This window comes from Euleptes europaea, chromosome 18 (assembly GCF_029931775.1).
Source record: "Euleptes europaea isolate rEulEur1 chromosome 18, rEulEur1.hap1, whole genome shotgun sequence".
Lineage (NCBI taxonomy): Eukaryota > Metazoa > Chordata > Lepidosauria > Squamata > Sphaerodactylidae > Euleptes > Euleptes europaea.
In genome coordinates this window covers 34,282,078-34,308,531 of record NC_079329.1, presented here as the reverse complement: position 1 = coordinate 34,308,531, position 26,454 = coordinate 34,282,078, and the positions used below count along the sequence as shown (strand labels likewise).

Here is a 26,454-nt window from a genome sequence, read left to right as displayed (position 1 = left end):
CCTGAGACCAGAAGGTGTGAACTGCTTTTACGAGTTCACTGATAACACAGCAGGTGATGGAAAGCAGAGACACAAAGACAGAGACCCTCACACTGACACTCAGACTGATCTATCAAAGAGCATCTTGGTTCTTTGCTCCCTTCCTCTCCCCTATTTCTAGACCTCCACTGTTCATCCACAAGTTTTTTGAGTTGTGCTATAGCGGTTGTCCTTGCAAGTTCCCATATTCTGTTACTAGAGAGAGAGAGAACTACAATCAAAGGAATAAGGGGGGATTTAGAACATAAGAAAGGCCCTGCTGGATCAGACCAGGGCCCATCAAGTCCAGCAGTCTGTTCACACAGTGGCCAACCGGGTGCCTCTAGGAAGCCCAGAAACAAGACGACCGCAGCAGCACCATCCTGCCTGTGTTTCACGGCACCTAATATAATAGACTTGATTAATGTAAGGAAGTGAAGAATCAGTGAGGTGGGTGGGCTTCACAGATGAAGGGTGGGGCAGAGCAGCGCAGATGGGCATCCAGAAGATTTAGTTCTCAAAGTCGTTGTTGGAAGGCTGTCAATAGAAAATGCTGCTAACTTCCCCTTACTTGTGCCTTTCAGGGCCTGATACTCCTTGGCGAGGCACCTCCTTCTGAACCCACCTCAGGTGACTCATCCCACAGTCTCCGTGCCGACGTCAAGCTGGAGCCTGGGATTGATAGATTGGTAAGTACTGAGGGTGGAGGATCTTGTTTATTATTCCTTCCATTTTTCCTCTATGCTGACATTGTATTGTGCTGTCTTTAGTCTGTTCCCTTACCTTTAGGAGAGCTTTCTTTCTGTGTGTACTAAATACAGTAAGGCAGAGTAAAACTATCCTGCAAGAAAACAGACACATTTTGGTATTTCAGGAAATGAATCCCAATTTCTGCTTAATGCCTTCGTGCCTTATGTTGTTATTTTTCCTTGTTTACCTCAGTATTCATAGAAGTCCCAAGTTCATGCTACCTTGATTCTCTATATAAAGAACTGCAGGCGCACCCAAAATAAAGGGTGCAAATTGCTGAACCCATTGTGAAACAGTATACAGGCTCCCACCAGAAAGCACGGATGGAGTAAGAGGCATGTTACCAGCTCAATGGATGCAGACTACTGTTCCCTGTTCAGCACCTTTTCTTACTCACCGAATTGTGTATGGAAACCATTTCAGTATGTGGAGTGCTTTTACTGCATTCGGGCAGTGGGCTAAAGAGGTTAATTTTCTAGAAACGTTGAAGGCATAAACAAAAATATTCTGAGAGGTGGTGTTTATTTCCTGGACTCCGAAATAATACATAAGGTAGGTTTGTCCTGATAGTTATAGTTCAGTCTAGACCAGTGGTTCCCAACCTTTTTTTGACCAGGGACCACTAGGACTTTTTTGTTCGGTGCAGGGACCCCAAGGTTCAAAATAAAAATTCTGAGAATTTGAAAATAAACTTTAATCATAACTGTTAGTTAAACATTAAACTTAGAATAATATTTGAATATATATTTTTATAATAGAGAACTTTTAATTGAAAATATTAATTTATTATGGGTTTATAACTTTGTTTCGCGGACCTTAATTTAGTCCACGGACTCCCGGTTGGGAACCAGTGGTCTAGACCAATGCTTCCGTTTCATGGAATAGTTTTAGCCCCCCCTTGTTTCCACTGTTGAGTGAGTGAGTGGTGGAAACCCCAGTACCACATTTTTTTAAAAAAAGGTTATCCTTTTCTGGAACTTCAGGTGTTTCTGCTGGACAATCATTTTGTGGCTGGCTCCACCTACTGCAGCAGCCATTTTGTAGCAGCCTAACCAAACAGAAATACAGGATCTGAGATGTACAAAAAGAAATATAATTAAAAGCCATAGATAAAAATTTTGTGGCAGTACCCACCATGCTGTGTCAGAATTCCAAATGTGTGCCCACAGGATTAAAAAGGTTGGGGACTCCTAGGTAGCTTACGTAGTTCTTACATCCCCATTTTATTATTATGGCAACCCTGTAAGGTAGGTTAGTTTGAGTCTGACCGGTCCAAAATCACTCAGTGAGCTTCATGGCAGAGTGCAGATTTAAACCCGGGTCTCGGCAGCCCTCGCCCAGCACTCTAACCGCCAGCGTGGTGTAGTGGTAAAGAGCGGTGGTTTGGAGCGGTGGAGTCTGATCTGGAGAACCGGGTTCGATTCACCACTCCTCCATGTGAGTGGTGGACGCTAATCTGGTGAACTGGATTTGTTTCCCCACTCCTACACACGAAGCCAGCTGGGTGACGTTGGGCAAGCCACAGCTCTCTTAGAGCTCTCTCAGCCCCACCTACCTCACAGGGTGTCTGTTTTGGGGAGGGGAAGGGAAGGTGATTGTAAGCTGATTTGAGTCTCCTTTAAGCGGTAGAGAAAGTCTGCATATAAAAACCAACTCTTCTTCTCCTCCTTCTCCTCACCCCGCGTGCACACAAACCCCTGGTTTGTAGCTTGCCCATTTGCTGTTTGCCAAAGCTACTGTTGTATGGCTATTGTTGGGTTTTCTCAGTACAGCTCTGTCTTTAGATCAAGGCAAGTGACTTATAGGTCAGCACTGATTGCCAGAGCACTGCTGCAAATGCTAAAAATATATACAGGGCAGACGGCAAAACTACATTAGTTGGTGCTGGACATAATCCACTGTATTCTTAACCTAAACCTGTTGCTTTCAACTTTGAAAAACACGAATCAGTCCTTGAAATGTCTTGAGATATGGACTTTGATATCCCAAAACACTAAAGAGAAACAAAGCAAGAACCCCACAGCTTGGCAGTACTACCCTATAAAAATATAAGGAGCTGCTGAGTTGGATTATTGGTCCATCTAGCCCAGTTCTGCCTACTCTAATTATCACAGACACTGTGGAGTCTCAAGAGTGGGTGAGGCAGGGCTGAAGTCAGGCAGCCTAGTGGCACAGCCTGGTAGGTGGAAGAAACATAATCTAGACCCAGATATGTCATAAGTAGAAAGTGGGAAGTAAAAGCACATGGCTACATATGACAAAAGCAGTGTTGTAAGCCACACCCTACATGGCAGTCGAATACATATAATACCCATATAAACATTAGTTACACCATCTAGAGGGAACTGGTCCCTCTTTACAGCTGAGAAACCTTCAGGGTCAGCAGTAAGTTACTAGCCCAAGATCAGTCAGTCAGTTCATGTCAAATAACTCTTACAGTGCAATCCTCAAGGGGGGAGGCAAATCAGCTTAGGAGCCAGCATGACCCCTGCGCCGGGGTTAGTGCCACTTGCGGCATGAAAATGGCACTAACGCTGGCGCAGGGCGACTTATGCTGGTGTGCCTCGCAGCAGCACAAGGCACAGGTGCCAGTGGAGCCTTGCCAGCAGTGTTTCTCTGGTGTAGGGGCTCGCGCCAGCACCAAAGGTGGCATTCCCAGGGACGGGTCTGACTTTAGTCAGCTCCCTGAGCCCTTTTGCCCTTTTACCGGTGTGAATCTGCTCCTGCGAAAAGGATAGCGTAGCCCCGTGAAACTCTATGCAGCAGTTTCACGGGGCTTGGAGGAAATCTGATTTTTCAATGTAGCCGCGCCTCTGCAAGCCGCTCAGGAGGTGGCGTGGCTGTGCCGTCACCAGGCACCCCACAATTATCCCCTCTTCAGGATTGCTCTGCCTGTTAAACAGTGGTGTGCCACTGAACACTTGCAGACTACTTTCCCCCTTACCACTCATGCTTGGGCCTTCCTGCTATTGTTACTGAGAATTAAAGGAAGAGGCTTAGGGTGAACGTCTCTCCCACCCTGCTGAAGACCAGCACCTCTTTAGAAATCCAGCCCCCCCTTGACTGCAAGCAAGTTTCAACCAGAAGTCACATACATTGTCTTCTTCCATACACAAGTTGCCCCCTCATTTTCCCTCTGACTTTCTGTCCAGCAGCTTTTCAAAAAACCCATTACTTCTCTCAGTTCTCCCCCCATCCTTCTTGTTCTAGGCAAGCTTATTAAAAAAAAACCCTGCTGCCCACCCCACTTTGTGCCAACGCCGTAGCAGGTTCTCATCCCCCAAAGGTTCTCTGTGCCAGGGCCAAGTCCTGGAACTTGGAAAGAAAAATTCCTCTGACATTTACAGAGTGCCTCTCCCTCTTCGTTGAACAATTGCTGCGTGTTGCCTCCCTTTATTGTAAGAATTTGGGAGCAGCTGATCATACTTGGATGGAGTTTTCAGTATAAGAGCAGAGCCTTACATTCTTCTTCCTCTGCCCAAAAGTCTCTTCCTGGTTTCCGTTCTTCACCACCCTCCACTTTTCCTTGTTTTAGCTGCTCAGTTCACTAAAGATGAAAACTTGCCTTTTTAAATTGAATGTATATCTTATTTCACTGTGCAAGTTCCATTTTAAATGATTCTTTTGATGCAGTTTAAGGAAGTAGGTGGAGAACTGGAAGAAGCACTTTGCTTGCCTAAACTCCTCCTTCCCCCTCCCCCACTGTAAATGTGTGATTCAGCATCAGTAGCTTTTCCTAATATCAGTGGATTAGGAAAGGAATTTTAAAAAAATTATGTTACTTTTTCTTTGCTGGTGAAAGATTTTGGCATCACTGTTAAGATTTAATGGACATAAAATAATACATCTTTGGTAAGCAGATTGTGTGATGCTTATGGTGTCCTTGAGCTGCCATAGATATATAATGCAATGACAACAAAAAATGTTGAAGCCGCTACTTCAGAATTGAAACACTGGCACGTGGGTTTTTCCATGGGGCAGGACTGTAAAAAATTGGTCCTTCCCTGGCTGAATTGGAAACATTAGGGGGTATGAAATCATTTAGTTAAATTAAGCTTGCTTTTTTTGCAATTCATGCCCTTTCTGCATCAGAATGCATATTAATTGTTGATGCAACAATTAAAACTTTTTGGTTTGTGGGTACTAAAGTACTTTGCAGCTAATATGCCATTTTCACTATATGATTATATCTGCTTGGAAATAAGGGAGTTGATGTTGAAATAAGAGGCGGTTTCTGTTTGGCTCTGTATTCAAATGGAAGGACACTAAGCACGGTCACTGGAAGACCAGGGCCAAACGGGTTTGATTCCCCACTCCTCCACATGAGCGGTGGAGGCTAATCTGGTGAACTGGATTTGTTTCCCCATTCCTACACACAAAACCAGCTGGGTGACCTTGGGCAAGTCATTCTGTCTCAGCCTCACCTACCTCACAGGGTGTCTGTTGTGTGGAGGGGAAGGGAAGGTGATTGTAAGCCGGTTTGATTCTCCCTTAAGTGGCAGAGAAAGTTGGCATATAAAAACCAACTCTTCTTCTTCCTATTCAAATACTTACCAGGGCTCACCCCACTTAGCTTCTGAGAACTGATAAAATCGGGCTAGCCTGGGCCATCCAGGTCAGCACAAAAGCAAGGGAGATGCTTATTATTGAAGAAGAAGAATTAAAGAAGTTGGTTTTTATATGCCGACTTTCTCTGCCACTAAAGGGATAATCAAACCAGCTTACAATCACCTTCCTTTCCCCTCCCCACAACAGACACCCTGTGAGGTAGGTGGGGCTGAGAGAGTGTGACTTGCCCAAGGTCACACAGCTGGCTTCGTGTGTAGAAGTGGGGAAACAAATCCAGTTCACCAGATTAGCCTCTGCCGCTCATGTGGAGGAGTGGGGAATCAAACCCGGTTCTCTAGATCAGAGTCCACCGCTCGAAACCACCACTCTTATCCACTACACCACGCTGGTATTCTAGCATTCTGTGTGCGAAAGGTTTAATTTTCCCAGGTTCTCTTAATTGCTGCAGTTCTTCTTGACCCCTGGAAGGGCCACAGGATCCATGCTGAGGAAGAGCGACACAGGTTGAGGCGCTGAAAAGGGGAAAGGACAAAGAGTTGAAGTTGCCTCTCCTTGTTCCACGTGTGCAGCTTTGTGTTGATTGGAAGGAGGCAGTTTCATCCCTTTGTTCCTCTTCACTCCAGCCCAGTGATCCCCATTATGGTTCCTCTTGGGGATGGGGGTGGAAGGAACTGCAACAGTGTACAGAAATTTGGGAGAGCATTATGTTCCTTATGTATGTGGTTGGTAGAATACTGCTCACTGTTTCTGAATTAGATTAAACGTATATGTTGTTTGGATAACAGAGATTCATAATCCTCCCAAATAATAAACATCCTATTTATAATGTTTCCCTTGAAAAATACTTATTCTCCAGGTTTTTTTCTTTTGCATTGAAAAGTTTATTGTGTTTGATAGAGGGTCATGAATTGGGCTTAAGGCAAAAGTACAGAATTTGACATACATTGCAGTCAGATTGAATTTTAAGAAGGAGAAAATGAGGCTGCACCAGTGGGCAGGAAAAGACAAAGGACAGCCAAGTGCAAGGCTGAGAGTTTATGTGGCTCTTCTAGATCCCAAACTGAATTTTAAACCAATGTCTTTTTAATAGAACTGAAATGTTTAACGGGGCTGAAAAACAAGCCAATCATTTGCAGATGTAGAATTTGAAGATATGATGAAATACTTACATTGAAGAGTAATGTGTTGCTTTTCCCCCCAAGAAGAGATGTACAGCTTTTTGATCATTTCCTGGTCTATGCTTTGTCTAGAAACTGACAAGGTGTGTTAGCCTGGTCACATTACGCAAGCAGCAACACCTTTTAAAATTAATGCTATGTGAACTCCCATAAGCAAGCAATAGATTGTGAGGTATACAGAACTGATCATTTAAAAAAGACAAACCTGCTCAGCTACCTCAGCCACTCCTCTCTTGAAGATCTCTTGTGATGTTTCTCTGAAAGCTGAGGGAAGTGCTGTTGGGGCATTGAAGTTACCAAACCACGTTTCAGCGTAGTGAACAGCCTGTTACTTGGAAGCAAAAACACGCATGAGTTTAAACACCCAGAGTTCCAGATAACTCGAGTGCCGCGCTGTACCAAGAAACAACAGAGTTGTTTTTGCCATCTACAAATACTGTAACTCTTGACATGCTTTCCCCCCATCACTGCAGGGCTCTTCAGTCTCTCAGCCCCCTGAGAACCTTTGTACGTCTGTTGGCAATACCCAAGAGTCCCAACCTGCCAAAACCTGCGGAGTGCCGAGGCCGGTCAATGGCGTCATAAACACGTAAGGATCTTACAGATGCCCTCCTTGGGACAAAATACATTTTGTGGAATGAATTCTCTGAAAGGGTACTTCCAACGAGATCCTTAATATACTGTGGCGTATAGCTCTGTGTGAATTGCATAGTTCCCAATGTTTGCAGGATTTTTACATGTAAGCGTCTCTCTTTATGAGAAGCCTTGAATGGTCTAGAGAAAAGGAGAGTGTAGGACTTAAGGATGCAGGAAGGCAGGATGAGGTAGAGGTGGATTAGTGAGGAAAAAAACCAGGTAGAAGTGGGTTTGGTGGGAAAAGATGAGGGGTGATAATCCAAACAAGGAATTTGTGTGTGTGTGTGAGGAATTTGGAAGATTCTGGGGAAACTGGCTTATTGGGAGAGTGTTCCAGGCAGAACATGGCAGAAGGTGTGAAACAAAAGCAAGGAAAGAGAACAAAAAGGAATGTAATGGGTAGGAAATGTGTGACAGTGAACTTTTCCAGCAAGATGCTGAAGGCAGGAAGGGCAGGCTAGAGAATTAGGGTAAAAAGAACTGAAGAACCATAACTTGTGAGAAATTGAAAACCCATCTGGCTTGTGTGGTATCAGAGTCATTGCATGCATGAATCTGTTGGGTTGACTTTGGGCAAAACTGGGAATTTTGGTAAGTTTAGCTCGCAGGATGGCTATGATGGAGAGCAAGGCAAAAATGGCTCATGAAATTTCAATTCTTGGGCAGTCTACAGCCTGGCTTGACGGAGCACGCTCAGGGAGATGGCTCAGATGCGGAGGAGTTGCTGCGTAAAAAACAGAGGCTAAACCTAGTCTCTTTGCCTCCCGATGGAACCTGTGTAGCAGCCCGCACCCGCCCTGTCCTCAGCTGCAAGAAGCGGCGACTCGTTCGACCCAGCACCCTGGTACCACTCTCCAAAAAGGTCAGTTGGTCACTTCTGTCTTTGAATTTGAGAAACTGGGCCTCCTGATCTCCCAAGCACTTGCTCTACCATCTGGGGTTGAAGAGGAGAATGTAGGCAGGCATCCTGTATCTTGGCCTAGTTGCTGGAGAATGCAGAGAGGGAAGGCGCTTTCTTTCCCCAGCAACTACCCACCGAGCTCTAAGGAAGTTGTCCTCACAAACTGATACTGTGCACTAGGTAACTGTTGCGGGATTCTTGAGGCAATAAGGAAAAGGATTATAAAATGATTTGCAAAGAGAAATATTGTGTGAATGGTAAAGGGATGTGTCCCGTCCCCCCCCCCCAAGCTCCAGGGCTTGGCTTGCACTTGTACTGTGGGAACAATTTATTAGGCTAGGTAAAAGAGAGACCTCAGAGGTGTTTTGTTCATGTAGAATTAATGGGGCATGCGTAGGCAAAGCTGTATGCTGTTTCCACCAAAAATAAAAATTCTGCATCAAGGCAATCCACGTGGTGCTCTTCCTCCCTTGGAATCATGAGGGCTGGAAACTTGCTACTTTCAACAAAAGGGCTAAGATTCTCAGGACACTGAACTGGTGCCTGATACTAAATGTGCTCTTTCTGTGCTTGCACTGAGTTGTGAAATATATAGTTTTTGCTTTTGGAAAGTTTTCACAGTTAATGCAAATTGGTTCTTTTGTGTGTCTACCGATGGTTTGTGTTTTAGTTATGAATGTCTAGTTTAGTTATGGTTAGTGGTGCGTCAACACAGGAAACAGGTATTTTCAGTTAGAAGGATAAACTCTAGAGATCTATCTGACTGCTTGTTGTTCTATTTTTGTAATCAGGCACATATTTAAAAGCAGTTCCTGGTTGCTTACATAACAGTTTAGCAATGTAGGGTAACAAAATATGATTTTTTTCTTGTGGGGACAGAATCATGGCCACTTTCTGATATTAGAAAGGGGTGAAGTAAGTGCTTCCACATATTAGAACATTATGATGTGGAGCAAGAATATCCTTATGCATACTTGTGAATCCCCCACCCCCAACAAGAGCCCCCAAATAAGTTGAGTGCTGTCTGGCTTCTCCCAGAGCTCCTGTGGGACTACAGTTCTGTAAGTGAGAGATTGGTAACTAAAGCCTTGACCTGGATGGCCTGGGCTAGCCCGATTTCATCAGATCTCAGAAGTTAAGCAGGGTCAGCCCTATGTAGTACTTGGATGAGAGACCACCAAGGAATACCAGGGTCATTATGCCTCATAGGCAAGTTCTTTGGCCTGAGTGCCAAGACCCTCTATGGTGTCAATATATGAAGATGCTGGGTGTGCCAGCAAACAAAGTTGGAGGTGGTGGGTTTGCTGTGGGCAAAATGAGAGCAAGCTGATCCTAGTCGCTCTTCCAGCACCTCCAAGCTTTGCCTTGGGTGGAGATCCAGCGGTGTGTGCCAAGAACATGGTTTGGGTTGTCGCTGTTTGTGTGCTGTCAGGGGTTGCTACCTTCTGGGCTAGGTCGTACCTTCTCCTGAGGCACAATCCAAAGCGCTTTCAGTGGCTGTGCACAAAATTAAAGAAGTACAGAGAGGTCAGCTAATCCTCTGGTCCTGATGTTAGTAGAACCACTTCCTCACCCCTTCTTGTGTTCAGGTTCATCGCAATAGCATGGGGCGGTGCAACTGTGATGTGAACCCCTTATGTGCTCTCTGTGGCACTCGGAGCTCAGCGCCTCCAGAAATCCAGTATGAAGCCCCTTTGATGGAACGTCTTTCACAGTTGGACTCCTGCATCCACCCGGTTCTGTCATTCTCAGATGGTAAGACAAGTGCTCGATCGAATGGCCTTGCGTTAAGTGTGGGAAGAGCTGAATGCAGGGAGTCCAGTTTGGGTGGGGAGGAGAACCCAGGGCAGTGCCGGCTGTGCCCTTGGAAGTGGGCACCATGCAGGCTGGGGTTCATTTGTCCTGTTCTCCGGTCAGGGAGGTGGTCAGAAAGCCACCTGGGCCACAGAGGCTGGGCCTTGCCTGTACCAGCGTGGACTGAGAAAGAAGTTGCTTTTGCTCTCTTGGGATTTTGAAACACTGCCACAACTCGCCGGGCATTCCTGACCTAGTTTCCCAGCAGCTGTGCTGCACGACGTGCACTGCTGGAAACTAGGTATTGTTTAAACAGTTAAAGCAGGCAGGCGTCTGTGTCTCTCTCTCTCTGCTCGGTTCTCATTCTACTACAAGAGTTGGTTCATAAGGTGTTCTGCCCTCGTCTGGACAAATTGGTTTCCGACTGGAAATTTCCAGATGATGTAATAACATCATAACCTTGGTGAAAAAGATGTGAACGGGGTTTTTGAAAACTGCTAAGAGAGCGCCATCTGGGGGTCCTCAAGAGACCTGCTTTCGGTTGGAGAGAGAAACTCTCCCCCCCCCCCCACAGGTCATGATGCCATTTTGGCACAATCAGACATTGGCTAACAGTGCGGCAAGGAGCAGTAAATTAGATGGATGTGTCTTCACCTGTCCTGGCAGATCAGGGAGAATCTCTTGTCTTCATCAGCAGTGGATTCTCAGTCTTGCACACTCACAGTCCAGCCTTCGGTGATGCCTGGATATCCAACTGATAGTCTTTGGCTTCCCCTGTTCATTGCATAGCCGTGGTTAAGACTGTTTTGAATACATTCAGGCTGCTTTGAATACAATTACAGGGTTCTCTCTCTCTCTCTCTCTCTCTCCTCCCCTCCGCCCTCACACACCCAAGTTTTTCTCTGTTAATATCTGCAGGCCACGCCCTCTCAGAGCCCCGTGGCCCAGAGTGATAAACTGCAATGCTGCAGTCCAGGCTCTGCTCATAACCTGAGCTCGATCCCAGCTGAAGTCAGTTTCAGGTAGCCGGCTCAAGGTTGACTCAGCCTTCCATCCTTCCACGGTTGGTAAAATGAGTACCCAGCTTGCTGCTGGGGTAAAGTGTAGCCATCTGGGGAAGGCAATGGCAAACCACCCCGTAAACATAGTCTGCCTAGTAAACGTCAGGATGTGATGTCACCCCATGGGTGACCCGGTGCTTGCACAGGGCTCTCTGCCTTTACCTTTTTACACACCCTCTCATCAGCTGCTCTTCGGATGATCAAATGGCCTTGGTTTTTACCATAAGTCTCTGCTAAGACTGGCCTGCTTCAGTCTTCTTCACCTAATGAAAAACAGACAATGGGGGTTACCGCAGTTGTATTCCCAGCGATGTATTAAGAGTTTGAAAACGTTATAAAAAATACTGTTCACACTTTGTTTGGCCCCTTTAGCTGTGAAGACGTCTTCCAACCATTTATAAGCCGTGGTATCCAAAAACCCTTTTAAAGCGATGTTTTTTATAACGTTTTCAAACTCTTAATTCATCGCTGGGAATACGAAGTGCAGTAACCCCTATAGTGTTAAGTGCCCAGGTAATTACCTTGTTTTCTTGAAGCTCTTTAGCCCAGGATGTCATTCTGGACCCCTCCCCCAAAGGAATTTATCTTCCCAAGTCACCCTTCTGTCCTTGCTGTGATAGGCTGGGTAGTCCACTTGCAGCTGCCACTCATTATTTGCTTATGGACAAGCAGATGGAAAGAAAAGGGACTGAGCACATCAGAACGCTAGGTGTTGAGTCATAAAAGGTGGTTGCCTAAAGCAGCAGGCAGTCTTAATAAAGATTTGCACTCCTGTGATTTCTGGCCACAAGACTCTTTCTGGAATGGGGGTGGGGAATGGGTGAGTAGATCCCCTCCTGAGCACTGTGTTCTTCACCAGGAAAACTTGCCTGGCTCTCCAAGCACCTGTGTCGCCAGGCCTTAGATGAAGCATACTTTCAGAAAGCATGAGGTGGATCCAGTCAGCTTTCCACAGGTGAAAAAGGAAGGTGGGAATCCCCTTTGAGCACCCAGAGGCCTACATAGACAAGAGGAAAGGTTGAAGGAGCTGGGTATGTTTAGCCTGTAGAGGAGAAGACTGAGTGGTGATATGATTACCATCTTCAAGTACTTGAAGGGCTGTCGTATAGAGGATGGTGCCGAGTTGTTTTCTGTTGCTCCAGAAGGTCGGACCAGAACCAACAGGTTGAAATTAAATCAGAAGAGTTTCCATCTAGACATTAGGAAGAATTTTCTAACAGTTAGAGCAGTTCCTCAACGGCACAGGCTTCCTCAGGAGGTGGTAAGCTCTCCTTCCCGGGAGGTTTTTCTGCAGAGGCCAAATGGCCATCTGTCAGCAATGCTGATTCTATGTCTTTAGGCAGATCATGAGAGGCAGGGCACCTTGGCCATCATCTGGGCACGGAGTAGGGGTCACTGGGTGTGTGGGGGAAGTAGTTGTGAATTTCCTGCATTGTGCAGGGGGTTGGACTAGATGACCCTGGTGGTCCCTTCCAGCTCTATGATTCTATGATTCATGTGGGACAGGAGCTGTAATAAGGAGGGGAGTTGGGCAAGAAGGAGTGAAAAAGCTGGCTGGATCTTGCCCTGTGGCAATTAGGCAACTTCTGAAGAGAGATTGAGAAGAGGAAAAGATCACTGCTTTGTCAGATCAGTTCTTTGCCAGTTCTTGTGGGGAGACCCTCTAAGATGAGGAGGCAGCTGGGTGTGTGAGCAGCAGGCTCAGTCCTCTGGTCTTCCCACTCATCTTGTGTCTCTCAGAGTCCCCTTTTCGCACTGCTTGAAACGCATAGCGGCTGCGCCTGTGGTGTGAAGATCGTATAAATAATTACATCTGAGCCAGTTGTGCTTGCTGTTGACTAGTGAGGCAGTAAAGGGAGCTGGCTGTTGCACCCCCGGTGACCTGTTTTTTCTCCATGCATGGGTTTGGCTCTCACGTTTCATATGTGGAGACGGAGCGTTCCTTCCCACCTTCAGTGCAATTTCTCACAACAAGCTGTCTACATGTTGAAGCAGAATATGTTTTGCAGACCGTATATGCACAAGTGTACTTCATTTGCATAGTTCTGGTTGCTACATGTGCTTGATTAGTGGAGAACTTAGGTGTAGTCCTGTTAGGCATCAAGCACACACAGTCTTCAATACTTTACTGTCATGACTAATGAGTCATTTACTGTTTTACACCTCTGTGACCTTGGCATTTTCTTATATCATGCTGTTTGACTCGTCTGAGTCATGTGGAGCTCTCTGCTTGTTAAGCGTTTCAGACTGTCTGTGTCGTATTGTGGGAATGATTTGGAGAGGGCTGGCAGGGTGTAAATTGGAGTTTAAAGTAGTACAAAGTTATCTGATCATTCTTCCGTTGTTGGAAGCCATGCTATGCTAGTCACCTTGATGGTCACCTGTAAGATCTACAGGTCAAACGTGTGTGGTGGCCGCCTTTCAGGAGGATTTCCCCCCTTGGTTTTGCATTTAAAATTAATACAAGTGAGCATGTTATAATTCCAGCCTTTTGTGTACATATTCTCCTGCAGATGTACCGATGAGCTTGCATTTCCAGAGCATGCTGAAATCCCAACTGCAGAACAAGCCTTGCGAGAAAATCAAACCTCCCAAAAAGCTCACCCTGAAGCATCGACCCACCATGCCTTCTAGCAGTCTGTCTGACCCGGTGCGCAAGGACCGCCACAAGCTAGTTAATACTTTCTTAGCTGCAGCCAGTAAGTGTGCACATAACTTAATTTTTTTAAAATGTTGTCTTGCTTTGGCAGGAATTGCCCAACCATTCCTGGAGGTGTTCAGTGACAGAGGAAGCTTTATGCATGGTTTAATATGAGCAGGGCCCTGCTTGATCTTGTATTAATGCCAGAACTCATCCCTGGAATCTTTGAAACGGTAATCAAGGGATTGCCTCTGAGAATGTGCAAAGTGCTTTCCCTTGTAATTCTAGATCTTTGATAATAGATTAGGGCCTCAGCATCTCATTTTGGAAATGAAACCCTTGTAAGGTCACCTAACTCATATAAGCTGTTGGAGAGCAGCTGTGTAGCTTTACCTCAGAAAGGAGGTTAGATCTTGACCATTCATGGTCAGATGTTTTAGAGAAGAGGGACACAGTTGAACTGTTTTTTTTAAAGTTCCTCGAGCAGTGTTAAATGTGGATATGTAAAACAAAGAGAGAATTACTTCAGTAATATTTCTGCTGTTGCTCAAGAGAGCATAGTGAACAAGAGGCAAATTACTGTGCAAAAATATAAACTTTAAATGACTTAACACTCAAATATGCAAATAACAGTGAGGTAGCAGGGCACCGAAGTAGTCGTTGAGAACTTGTGTGCTCCATCAGGTATAATGAAGGTTCTGTTCTTTATTTAAATTTTATATCCCACGTTTCCAACATCTGCCCAAGTGCAGCTTACAGTATCATTATAGATAATGTAAAGAGCCATATTGCCATAATCAATTGCCGTAACATAAATTACGCAGAAAGTGTCATAACTACACATTATTGCCCCACCTAATGAAGCCCAGAAGTGGCAGCGGAAAAGCTCTGTTTCTCATGGATGCCAAGTGAGCCAGTGTAGTACACTGGGCAGTAAAAAGGGCATAATCTCAGGTGGCACACAGAGTCATACCAGGGGAAGTGGTTCTTCAGATCTCTAGGTACCAGGTTGTCAAGAGCAGTACAGCTGAGCTGTTCCATCACACTAGTATAATTCACTTTTGTGCATACGACCTGGTACCCGTCAGGACGCAATCCACTGCATTCTACACTTTGGAAGCTTCTGAGTTGAATTAATTCTTGTCTGCTATGGGCAGTTCACTAACCCTCAAGTAACACGATTCAACCCAGACCTTGACAAATTTTCTTTGGCTCTAAAAGCCAGCCCCAAAATTTAGAAACTAGACTTATTTTCTGGCCTTCGAGTTTTGTAATTGAATGACTATATTTTCTAGTAATTGCTACCACAAATCCTAATTTCTATTTCTTGTAATGTTACTAAAGCTACGACAGTACTGTTAAAAGTGTGTATGTGTGTGTGTATAAAAACATGGGAGTAACCCTGGTTGTCATTACCACAACAAAAGGCTAACTTCTAACCCGAACCTTCCGTTTTCCCAGTTACAATTTCATTATTGCTTTAAAGTGCTCTATTACTGTGCAAAATGTTGGACGGTTGGAGCCATTATACAAATCACCTAGTTAAGAAATGAATTCATCTACCAGCACTGAGTAGTGTAATGTTAACAATCGATGACAAGAACCACATGAATATACATTTTTGTATCAAAACCAATTTTGATAAGAAATGATAAATAAATGTACTTCTCCCAAAGATAACAAAAAAAGTGTTTGCTGAAAACGGTAGGTGCCACCATGAAATTTCTAGATGCCATAGTGACCTGGGGCCTTGGATTTGTCAAGCCCCGACTTAACTTCACAGGGGTGCTGGAAAGGGAAACATAATAAAGATGACCGTGTACAACCATTTTTGAAGATCCTGCATGGTGGAAGGGAAGGGGAAATAATGTGTTACATCACAGAGATGGCTCAGCTCATTGCTCACCATCATATCTGTTTTAACTTGAAATAGCTCTCGGGCAGAGTTGTGTCTTAACTTGGCTGCTTGTGATCCCTTTTAATGGAGATGCACAGGGTTGAACCAGTAACTTTAGTTCAAAAATCATCTGCCTTGCCATGGAGTTATAGTCCCTCCTATTTCCTCTCCTCAGAAGATAAGGACAAATCAGGTGCTTGGAGAGGTAATGGGGCTTGGTTGTCTAACTTGGATTATCTCTTGCCCAAGCCTGGTATCTGTGGACTGGTTATAGCTGGTTGGTGTGAAAAAGGCACTCAGCACAGGGTTAGAGGCACTCATTCTTTTGCATGCTCCAGGGCACTGGCAGTGATAATAGGCTCTGCCACAACATTGTGTTATACAGAAGTGAGCTGTGGAAAATGGAAAATAGGCCTTAAAAGCCACTGTAAAGAGGGGTGCAGCCACAGAGCTCTGCACTGTTGCTAGCCTTACAAATAGGTTTAGTATTGTTTGGGGACGGGGACCTTCCATCTACTCACTGTCTCCCCTGCCCTCCTGCTTCTTCTCCACTATAGCAACCCTTATAGCAATGGCTGAGATAGTCCTGCCTCATTTCCTTTCCTCCTATTCCATCACTGCCATGGCTTTAAAGGGGTGAAACAGGCAGTTTTGAATAGTGCAGCTGCTTTGTGGAGTAACAGCAGGGAGGCAGCAGCAGGTGAAAGAATAAGCCCGTGCAGGTTGTCACTTGGGGGCAGTTGCTGCTAATGACACCTCTGCTTTGTTGTGGAGGTAACGTAACAGGGCTCACATGAGTCCTGGGGGGAGGGGATCAGTCTTGACGTCTGCAGTGCAGCCCCCCCCCCCCCCCCGTGTGCCCTTCACAGGCCAGGAAAGAGAGGTGAAAGCAGGGTGTTTTCATGGCTCTCTTTCTGTTCCACTCCTCAGCTTGCTCACATCACAAAACCGAGCCAGACAAGGCACACAGGCAGTCCTTAGACGATCTAAGGGCTGCTCCCAAGGCCGAGAGAGCGCCAGAGCGCTCACTTATCCTGACTCCAGTTCATGAGCGAAAGCGATTACGGGACAGCTCCTCCGAGAGAAGTGAAGGTAGGCTGGCCCACAGCCCGGTCTGTTTGGGGAGAGCTTGGGTTTCGCATTGCTGTCCCCTTTGGCTTTTGGAGAAGGGTGCTTGCTTCTTCTGGGGAGTTTAAAGGGGCATGGCGTCAGGCGCTGCAGTCTCTCCTCTTGTGTGCTTTAATGGCTTCTTCCTCCAGGGAAGGAGATCCTGCCCAAGGAGGTCCCTCTCTCTTGTGCTCTCTGTGGTTCTTTTTTTGCATAGGTCACCTGATCACAGGTTGGCTCAGTCCTTTGTGGTGGTAATGGAACGCTATTCAGGTCACCTTCTCTTTTGTCCCCTTCTCATGCAGTGTTGAAGCACCATGCGGATATTGGAGGCCCAGGCTACCTGTCAGGCGCTATGGCCTCATCAGCTCACGGTCCCATTGTGCGGCAGCTGTCCACCTCCTCTGAAAACTCCACGCCTGCCAGCACAAGCTCCCTGGGTGCCTCCAGTGCATCTGTAAGTACTTGATGAGGGACTGCTCATGCCAAGAAGGGTTGCCCAGCATGGGGTATGAGGTAGCCGAGGTTTCTTCCACATTGCTGTTCAGCTCTTGTCAAGAGAGTGGCTGAGAGTCAATATCTCATCTAAGTTGCAGGTCTGAGGCTAGCCGCTGGGCCAGGTTGGTTGGTATAAGTTTCTGAAGGGAGGTAGTAGTGTGGCAAAGTAGCTTTAAGCTGGGCTTAGCAGTCTCTAGTAGAGGGTGAAAAGGACCTGGCAGAGGGAGATAGAGCTCTGCTTCATCAGCTTTAAGAGGCTTAGGCTGAAGGGACTCAACTGGTTTCCAACACAATGTCTTGCGACTGGGGTTGGTCCATGTATTATGGATGAATTTCAGCCAATAGGAAAGCTGAGATTGGGAGCCAATCGAGAATTAAGAGATTGCAGATGTATCTGGTGATGGATGACCTCTCCTCAGTGGGATTTTGAATCTGTTCTGCATTCATGAGTCCTCCAGCAAGAATTTGGAAAAAGCCCCACCCCATTACCCATGTTCTCTCTTAGCTTGTCATGTTGACGTGTGTGCTGATGGTGCCACATCACGTATTCATTATTTTAATAAGTCCTGGGAGTTGTAGTCTGGCTTGGAGTGACTTTGGACTCCGGAACGCTCAAGGACTCGGGTAGCTGTTGGTTTTCTGGAATTGTCCAGTGTGCCCTGCACTCTTTCAAGATTCCCCACTGCTCTCTGCCTCACTCGTGAACCCTCCTTTAAGGTAGCGTCCATGAAGCAAAGGTATGAGGAGAGGCATTTCTCCTTGACCACTTTTCAGGTTAGAACTGCCTGTCCTTGGAGGCTTTGTTGCTAGAGGCAGAATCTTCAGGAAGAGCTAGAAAGATCTTTTGGGTAAGCTTCTAATGAGATTGGGTATTATGATTTAATAGAGCTGTGTTTTGCTTGATGTTTTATTTAATTGCTTGTTTTTAGAATTTTAGAATTTCTTCTTCATGGTCTCTGTGCATTACACCTTGGGTCTTGAACCTGAGCAGAGTATTCAGAATCTTCCAGAGTTAAGCTGGGAAAGACGTTTCGGCACTGACTGTGCCCACCCCTGAGGAGTGGAGCCCCCATGCGCATGCCTGAGTGGATGGAGCTGTGCCTTTCTGCTGAGTACTTCTTCAGCCACTGCAGCAGAAACTTTGTGAGGAATTTTCTCTGGTGAGGTCTTTTCTATGAGCCAGGCCTTTTTTTCCAAGACCACCTCATCTCTTGTCCCTCCTTTTCTCCAGAGGGCTTTTTAGTTCTCCACCTGTCTCCCACGCATCTGAGGTGCTGCAGACAATGGGTTTCAGAGGTGCCAGAGAAAACTGTTGAGCACTAACAGGCATGATGACTCTCCCTGTCTGCCTGAATGAGGAGCATAAGGTGAAATCTTGCACACACCTTTTCAAATTTACAAAGCAAGCCTGTCAAAATTACTCCCCTTGTTTGAAAGCAGCTCTTTTGGGAGCGTGAAACATCATTGGAGACAGCAGCCCTCAGCCACTCTTGGTGGCCCTGAGCACTGACTGTTACTATCTGCTCCTGCAGCTGTTTCTTGATCTTCAAAACTATTAACCTGAACCTGTGGTTTGAACCGGCCAAGATCGATGAGCACACACTGCGCTTTCAATCAAAGTGAATTCAGACAAGGAAAGTCGAGGCAAACCCCACTCTGCATCTTCAGAACCAAAGAAGAAGAGGAGGACAAATAAAGAGAAATGGCAGGAGCTGCCACAGTTAGCTTTGATGCAGCCTGTAGATTGTCTACTTCCTGGAGACTACTACCACAGCTTTCTTAGTTCATATGGTAATAGAGGTTGCCTTGAACACATGAAGCTGCCTTATACTGAATCAGACCCTTGGTCCATTAGTCAGTATTGTCTACTCAGACCGGTAGCAGCTCTCCAGAGTCTCAAGCAGGGGTCTTTCTCATCACCTACTTGCCTAGTCCCTTTAACTGGAGATGCCAGGGATTGAACCTGGGACCTTCTGTGCAGAGGCTTTACCACTGAGCCACAGCTCCCTCCTCTTACTGATCCCTGACAAGTTGCCTTGACATTCCAAGCTTGCTTCCGAGGGAGTTTCCTGCATCTGTGTAGATTACAGCTAACTGATTAATGTGGCATAGGGCATGACGCTTTGGCCCTGTAGATCTCAGGATTGACCATCAGGATCTTCTCAATGCAGAACTCATGACTGGCTTCAGTGACCCTCAGTCCCGTGAGTTACCTTGGCATACTCCCTGAGATTGTAACAAAGATCATAGCTGAGAACATGTTCGTGGGGTTGTCATTAAATCAATTCACTCCATCACAAGGCACCTGGATTTGGCTCACACTTCCATGAACACAGGAAGCTGCCTTCTACTGAATCAGACCCTTGGTCCATCAAAGTCAGTATTGTCTACTCATACCGGCAGCGGCTCTCCAGGGTCTCAGGCAGGGTTTTTTCGCATTGCCTTCTTGCCTAGTCCCTTTTAACTGGAGATGCCGGGGATTGAACCTGGGATCTTTTCCATGCCAAGCAGATGCTCTTCCACTGAGCCACAGCCCCTCGCTTCCACCACAGCCCCTTTAGCCCTAGTGTCAATTTCCAGTTTGGCCCCACGCTCTACCAAGGCCATTGCAACCACAGCCAGTTGGACTGGTCCCCTGATTTACCTGTTCTCTCCAGTGCCTTTGATTCCACAAGCACGCCACAAAATTCAGCAACAATGCATACTGCAGTCTCTTAACTTCCTTTCTGACCATAAGTGCTGTGGCTTGCAAATTTACCATGCTTGGCCAGAGGGTGTTTTATTCATCTCCTCAAACTAGGGTCCTGTTACCTTGAAATCAGGGCAAGATTTTCCACCCAGAAATAGACTGAATCTTACCACCAAGAGGATTCAACCCAAAATTGTTTGGCCCATCTTCAGGACATGCTATTAAATGCTAGCAAGCTGTCAGCTAGACATCCAGATAGGAGCATTTCCATCATTAAGCTCCTTCAGAAAACATTAACCTTATGCAGTGCTCTATCATCTGTTTTGGAACATCTGCTCTATCTTTCATTCTCAAGGATTAGCTGTTTGCTCCTTAATCATACACCTTGCTTCTATTTCTGTTCATCAGCCACTATTATTGGAATGGTCAATATTTTTTTTTCTTAAGAGCACCTTTTTTGTAACTGACAAAAGTATAAACTAAAGAGGGGTCGATGTAACCGAAATGTGTGTGTGTGTGTGTGTGTGTGTGTGTGTGTGAGAGAGTGAAGTGCCTTTAAGTCGCAGCCGACTTATGGGGACCCCTTTTTGGGGTTTTCATGGCAAGAGACTAACAGTGAGGTGGTTTGCCAGTGCCTTCCTCTGCACAGCAACCCTGGTATTCCTTGGTGGTCTCCCATCCAAATACTAACCAGGGCGGACCCTGCGTAGCTTCTGAGATCTGACGAGATCAGGCTAGCCTGGGCCATCCAGGTCAGGGCATAACCGAAATACTGACATGTTTATAAGAAAATTATGGTTTAGGCAGCTCTCTCTTTCTCCCCCTTTTTTCCAAGAGAAAGTGATTTTTTAAAGAATTTAGTCACCTTATTTGTTTTCTGCATGGAATTGTGCCAAGAGGTTCTTAGTCCCACCAACCCCCCCCCCCCCCCGGTGTTATACAGCAGCTGGGTTTCAGTTGAATTGTACCCAGCACCAAGGAAGTGCCCCCCGCCATACAGCCAGTGTTTCTTTTTTTAAAAAAAAACCCCATATTTTATTATGAATTTTATAAAACAAACAAAACAATAACCAACATACGCATTCACAGTCTTTTTCACCCATCTCGAGGTTCCGGTAAACAATTGCCATTTCATAAATTCGCATTTTATAACATTAGAAAGAAGATTAATCTACTTGATATACTATTTTATAACCATTGCCATTATATCTGCTTTTATTACATTCCTGACTATTCCAACTACTTTCCCATTTTCCACTTAAAGGTTGTACAATATTTATTAAATTTATTCTCCCCATCTAGTTTAACTACACTCTCTATTTCTACTTGTTATTACATGTAGATTAGTTAACTAATCATAGAATCATAGAGTTGGAAGGGACCACTGGGGTCATCTAGTCCAACCCCCTGCCCAATGCAGGAAACTAACAACTACCTCCCCCCCGACATCCCCAATGATCCCAACCCTCCCCCCACCATGCAGGATCCCACAATCAAAGCACTCCCGACAGATGGCCATCCAGCCTCTGCTTAAAGACCTCCAAAGACGGAGACTCCACCACCCTCCTAGGCAGTGCATTCCACCATTGAACAGCCCTCACCGTCAGGAAGTTCTTCCTAATGTATCCATTACTTCAAGTCCTAGTCTCTTGAGCAACAGAGAACAAGCTAGTTCCCTCATCAACATGACATCCCTTCAAATATCTAAACATGGCTATCATGTCTCCCCTCAACCTTCTCTTCTCCAAACTAAACAAACCCAACTCCCTCTCCTCATAGGGCATGGATTCCAGACCTTTGACTATTATGGTCGCCCTCCTCTGGACATGCTCCAACTTGTCGACATCCTTCTTGAATTGTGGAGCCCAAAACTGGACACAGTATTCCAAGTGAGGTCTGACCAATGCAGAATACAGTGGTAGTATTACTTCCCTTGATCTAGACACAATACTCCTATTGATGCAGCCCAGAATTGCATTGGCCTTCTTAGTCGCCATATCACACTGTTGACTCATGTTCAGTTTGTGGTCCACTAAGATTCCCAGATCTCTTTCACATGTACTGTTGTCAAGCCAACTCTCTCCCATCCTGTACCTGTGCCTTATGTTGTTTCTGCCTAGGTGAAGAACCTTACACTTCTCCCTATTGAAATCCATTTTATTGCTTATGACCCAGCTCTCCAGTCTTATCGAGGTGATTCTGAACTGTGACCCTATCCTCCGGGGTATTAACTACCCCTCCTAACTTGGTGTCATCTGCAAATTTGATTAGCATGCTCTCTTTTCGTTTCAGCTTGTACCACTTAAGATATAGATGATACTATACATCTGAATACTCATATCTACTAACTTCTACTTACTATGTTACACCTTAAGTTTTGCATATTCGTAATAGGACGCCCATTTCTTCTGGAATTCTTCCATTGATTCTCCTTTTAACAGATTCGACAGTTCCACCATCACAAGCCAACTTGTCTCGCCAACTTTCCAGTCCTGGAATATCTTCTTGTTCGTACAACATTGCCAGAGTCACTCTTGCTGCAGTAACACAGCCAGTGTTTCAAGGTGCTCACCAAGTTTCCTGCCCATCTCATTTTTAAATATTCAATTTATTCATTTTGAAACTTTAAAAAAGTAATCAGACAAAGTTTTTACTTTTCAAGTAAACAACCCTCCCTTTGGTGTGAGTAGCTGCCAGCAAGTGTTCTACCAAAACTCATGGTGAGTCCTCCCTGGCTCCAAACTCGGCCAGTGCTACTGCTAGCTACATACCTGCCTCCTCAATTTGGTGCTTACCTGATGAAACATTTATTAATGGGAGCGGTCAGGATTTACTCTGCAGTTTCTTAACCAACCTCTATGGAATCTACAGTTGGTTCTCTTTCTGTTTATCAAGTGCTCATTCAAACCATTGGCAGCATACAGTCCAAGACTCCTCTCTTTTTAGGTTATATCCTTAATAGCCATAAGCTCTGTACGATGGGGAAATGAAGTATGCAACTTCCTGCAGAGCAGTTTCAATGCTCTGTGTGCCTGACTTCAACTGTTCCCACCTTCAGATGGGTCAACTTGCTAATATTACCACCTAAACGTATGATGCGCACAGACCACAAAGAAGAGCAAGTTTCTCACTTGGAACTGATGGCTCTTGAAGTGGTCCTGTATTCAGTTACATGTTCCACCTTGCTTTCAGACAACAGGAGAGCTTTTTCCCTGCTGCATCTTATAGGGAATGACTGAGTGAGAGGCACTGACTTGTCCACGGGGGCCATGCGTATTGGAGTTTCTGCCCTCCATGGGTGTGGGGAAGCAGTAAAACCTTTTCCCCAGCTTACCTCTGAAAGGTTCCAAATGATACTCTGTAAAGGCTTGAGGCCAGTTAATGCAGCTGCACAGAATACCACTCAGAGTTTAAGATTGTAGTCTGTTCTTTGAATGGCAGCCAACTTCCTTCATGAAGGCGATTCCTGTGCCTAAAAACCGCCAGGTGTCGGGGGAAGAGATGCCTTTGTTGGTTATCTTCCTGTGTTAAGGTTAGGTGACCCAGAGAGAGGTCTCGTTTGTAATTGATACCTATTTCTAAATGATAAATGTAAATTAATTAATGGCGAATCATAACGAGCTGTGTGTAACAGCAGTGCCTCCTATTCCACTTGACAAATGTTTGAAATTCCTGTGGTGGAGATATTTTTGTGTGTGCCTCCTCAGGTGCCTAGATAATAAGGACCACAGATGCTTGTCAGATGACTTCTGCTTAGCCAATCAGTGGCAGGACTTGTGTGTGTGTGTAACAATCCTGCTGTCCTGTATTACCGGACTGTAATGAGGCCCATTAAACCCCTCATGGCCTGTGCAGCATCTTTCCCAGCCAATCTCTTGTCTCAGTCATTTTGTGATTAAAAACTAGTTTTAACAGCAGCTGATGCCTGTGGTCAGCTTTTACCCACCTTTGTCTGCTTTATTCACATTGAGGGGGCAAGGAGGACACCGAGACAATGGTAAATCACGAGCAGCTTCCTTGAAGATTTCGTTTGTGTGTATAGATATTTGTCTTGTTTTACATTTCTAGCATGCTCTGCCGTAAGGGTAGAATGTTAAAATTTAAGACCTAAAAAGACAGTGGTTTAAATTTTCCCAACTAGCCACAGATATTACACATAGAAGACTCCGGGGTTCCCCAAGGTTCTGTCTTGTCCCCCATGCTTTTCAGCATCTGTGTAAAGCCGCATGACCAGCAGATCCCAGGGAAGCTGTGGAAACTGAACAGGAGCCTGGAGACAGTTTTGGAATGGCTGAGAGCTAGACAGATGAAGGTTAATCCTGACAAAATGGAGCTTGGGGAGCTTCCCGGGCCTTCAGTTGGCCAGGGGTGCCTTTCAGCAGCTTTGGCTAGTGAGCCAGCTGCAGCCCTTCCTGGCCAGAAAAGATATTGCCACTGTGGTGCATGCCCTGGTAACATCCACATGGGGCTGCCCTTGAAGAATGCCCTTAGGGTACAGTTAGAACAGAATGCTGCCGCCAGAGTGCTGACTGGAGTGGTTCGTAGGGACCATGTCACTCCAGTCTTGTGCCATCTACACTGGCTTCCAATTTGCTTCCGGGCTCAATCCAAGGTGCTGTTATTGACTGTACAGCCTGGGACCAATAGACCTTAAGGAACGTCACTCCATCCATTCACTCTGGTCATCCTCAGAGACCCTGCTTTGGTTGACCCGCCATCTGAGGGTGTATGGATGGCAACCTGAGAAAGGGCCTTCTCTGTTTTGGCACCAAAACTTTGGAACTCCCTCTCCAGAGAGATTCGTCTGTCTACTTCTATTGATGTCTTTCGCCAGCAGGTGAAGACTTTTTTGTGTCATCTGACATTTCCCCAGTAATGGTTTTTGGCCATTTCAGTGGGCATCTGGCAATAAGGGCTGAAGTGCACACATCCATATTTATTTCCCCAACTTCTCTCTAAGGGCTTAGCAGGTCATCATATATCTGGTTCTCAGTTTATGCTTGCAAATGCCCGTGGAAGGCAGGATTAAGCTATATCTTGCACATTTATTTATTTAAACTGTGTTTATGCTACCTTTCCACCCAACCAGGGTCTACAAGGACGCAAACCTAAAAGCATTAAAACTTTAAAACAATTAAAATACAGTTACAAATATAATATAAACAAATAGTGTTATTTGTTTATGTGTTTTAACTGAATATTATATTTGTAACTGTATTTTAATCGTTTTAAAGTTTTAATGCTTTTATGCTTGCCTCCTTGTGGACCCTGATTGGGTGGAAAGGTAGCATAAACACATTTTAAATAAATAAATAATTGTCAAGTTATAGCTTAATCCTGCCTTCCACGGGCATTTGCAAGCATAAACTGAGAACCAGATATATGATGACCTGCTAAGCCCTTAGAGAGAAGATGGGGAAATAAATATGGATGTGTACACTTCAGCCCTTATTGCCAGATGCCCACCGAAATGGCAAGACAAATAGAAAGGTTTTGCTAGGATTTGAAAAGCTGTGGCAGCCAGAGAGGGCTATAAGTAAGGAAACCTTAAAAACCTTTTAAAAAATGGCATGTATTTTTGTTATATGGATAAGTAACCGCTGGAGGAGCCTTTGGAGACTGCATTGGCAGATTAAGGAGAAGGTATTATTCTAGGTGTACAGGACTCATTCTGCTCAGATAATGTGTGCGCTGGTGAGGTCAAGGTGAAGTGCTGAATATTTAAACATGCTTAGTTGCTATGGATATTTGGAAGAGTAGGGAAACAGTCACAAATGTTGAGATTTAGGAGGATCAGTCGAGTGGAGGAAATAGTTTTTGTTGTTGTTTGAAAAAAAGAGGGGAGGCCTAGAATTTTTTTCCAGTAGTTCTTTGGCCATCTAGGAGTTTTCTCAAATACACAAGAACCATCATGGTGTTCACACTGTAGACAATGTGGGAAGAGAGCTCGCAGACTGGAAACATGGGTGGTTTTCACCATCTAGTTATTCTTGATACTAGCTCTGCATTGCTTCCATCTGGGGTTATCTCGACTACAAAGAAGGTGCAGGGAATTTGTGCCTTCCTTTGCTTTTGGTTCCTTTTTCAAATGTGCCAATTGTCACTCTGCAACAAACCTGTTATTGCAGGATGGTTACCTTTCCCAAGAATTCTGGAATATTACGCTGGCTGATTTGGTAAATTTCACAGAGCTGTGAATAGTGCCTATTAGTGATAGCCCTTGTTACTGTTCACATTATCACTTATTCTAAGGTTGCAGAGGAAATGAGTCAGGAGCCCCCCGGGCTTTCTAGAGGCAGCTGGCTCATGGCCCCCTGAAACCTTCCATTCAAACCTTGAATTTTTAAAGAACTCAGAAGTCCACTGAGATTAGGGAACTCCTGTTGGAGGAAAGTGATTGAAATAATATCCAACGGTCTTGAAATTGTTATTCCAGTAAGACCAGAAACAATTTTATTAAATTATTTTCCAGATAAACCAAAGGATATTCGAGTTATGTTTCTCCATATGTTAACGGCTGCTAGAACAAATCTTGCGAGATATTGGAAAAGCAATAAATTCCCTGACTTAAATAATTGGCTTGACAAGGTTAAAGAAAGCTATGCTTTAATTAAGTTGACGTACTATAATAATGATAAAAATACGGAAAACTGGACTCTTGCTGGAATTCAACAATTTCAAGGATGGAAAAAGCACTCCAATGTGTAAATTGTAG

At 45.1% G+C, this 26,454-nt stretch overlaps 1 protein-coding gene across 2 annotated transcripts in view; it reads left to right on the top strand.

Annotated features, from left to right (window-relative positions):
- Positions 1-26,454, top strand: part of KANSL1 (KAT8 regulatory NSL complex subunit 1) — a 181,775-nt gene that overhangs the window by 131,245 nt on the left and 24,076 nt on the right. The window contains exons 4-10 of one of the 2 annotated variants that reach the window (XM_056863919.1): positions 603-707; positions 6,989-7,104; positions 7,818-8,013; positions 9,642-9,807; positions 13,421-13,606; positions 16,376-16,537; positions 16,858-17,009. In XM_056863919.1, coding sequence (XP_056719897.1) covers positions 603-707; positions 6,989-7,104; positions 7,818-8,013; positions 9,642-9,807; positions 13,421-13,606; positions 16,376-16,537; positions 16,858-17,009 — 1,083 coding nt within the window. The remainder of the gene's footprint in view (positions 1-602; positions 708-6,988; positions 7,105-7,817; positions 8,014-9,641; positions 9,808-13,420; positions 13,607-16,375; positions 16,538-16,857; positions 17,010-26,454) is intronic. The other variant, XM_056863920.1, reaches the window with a different exon arrangement.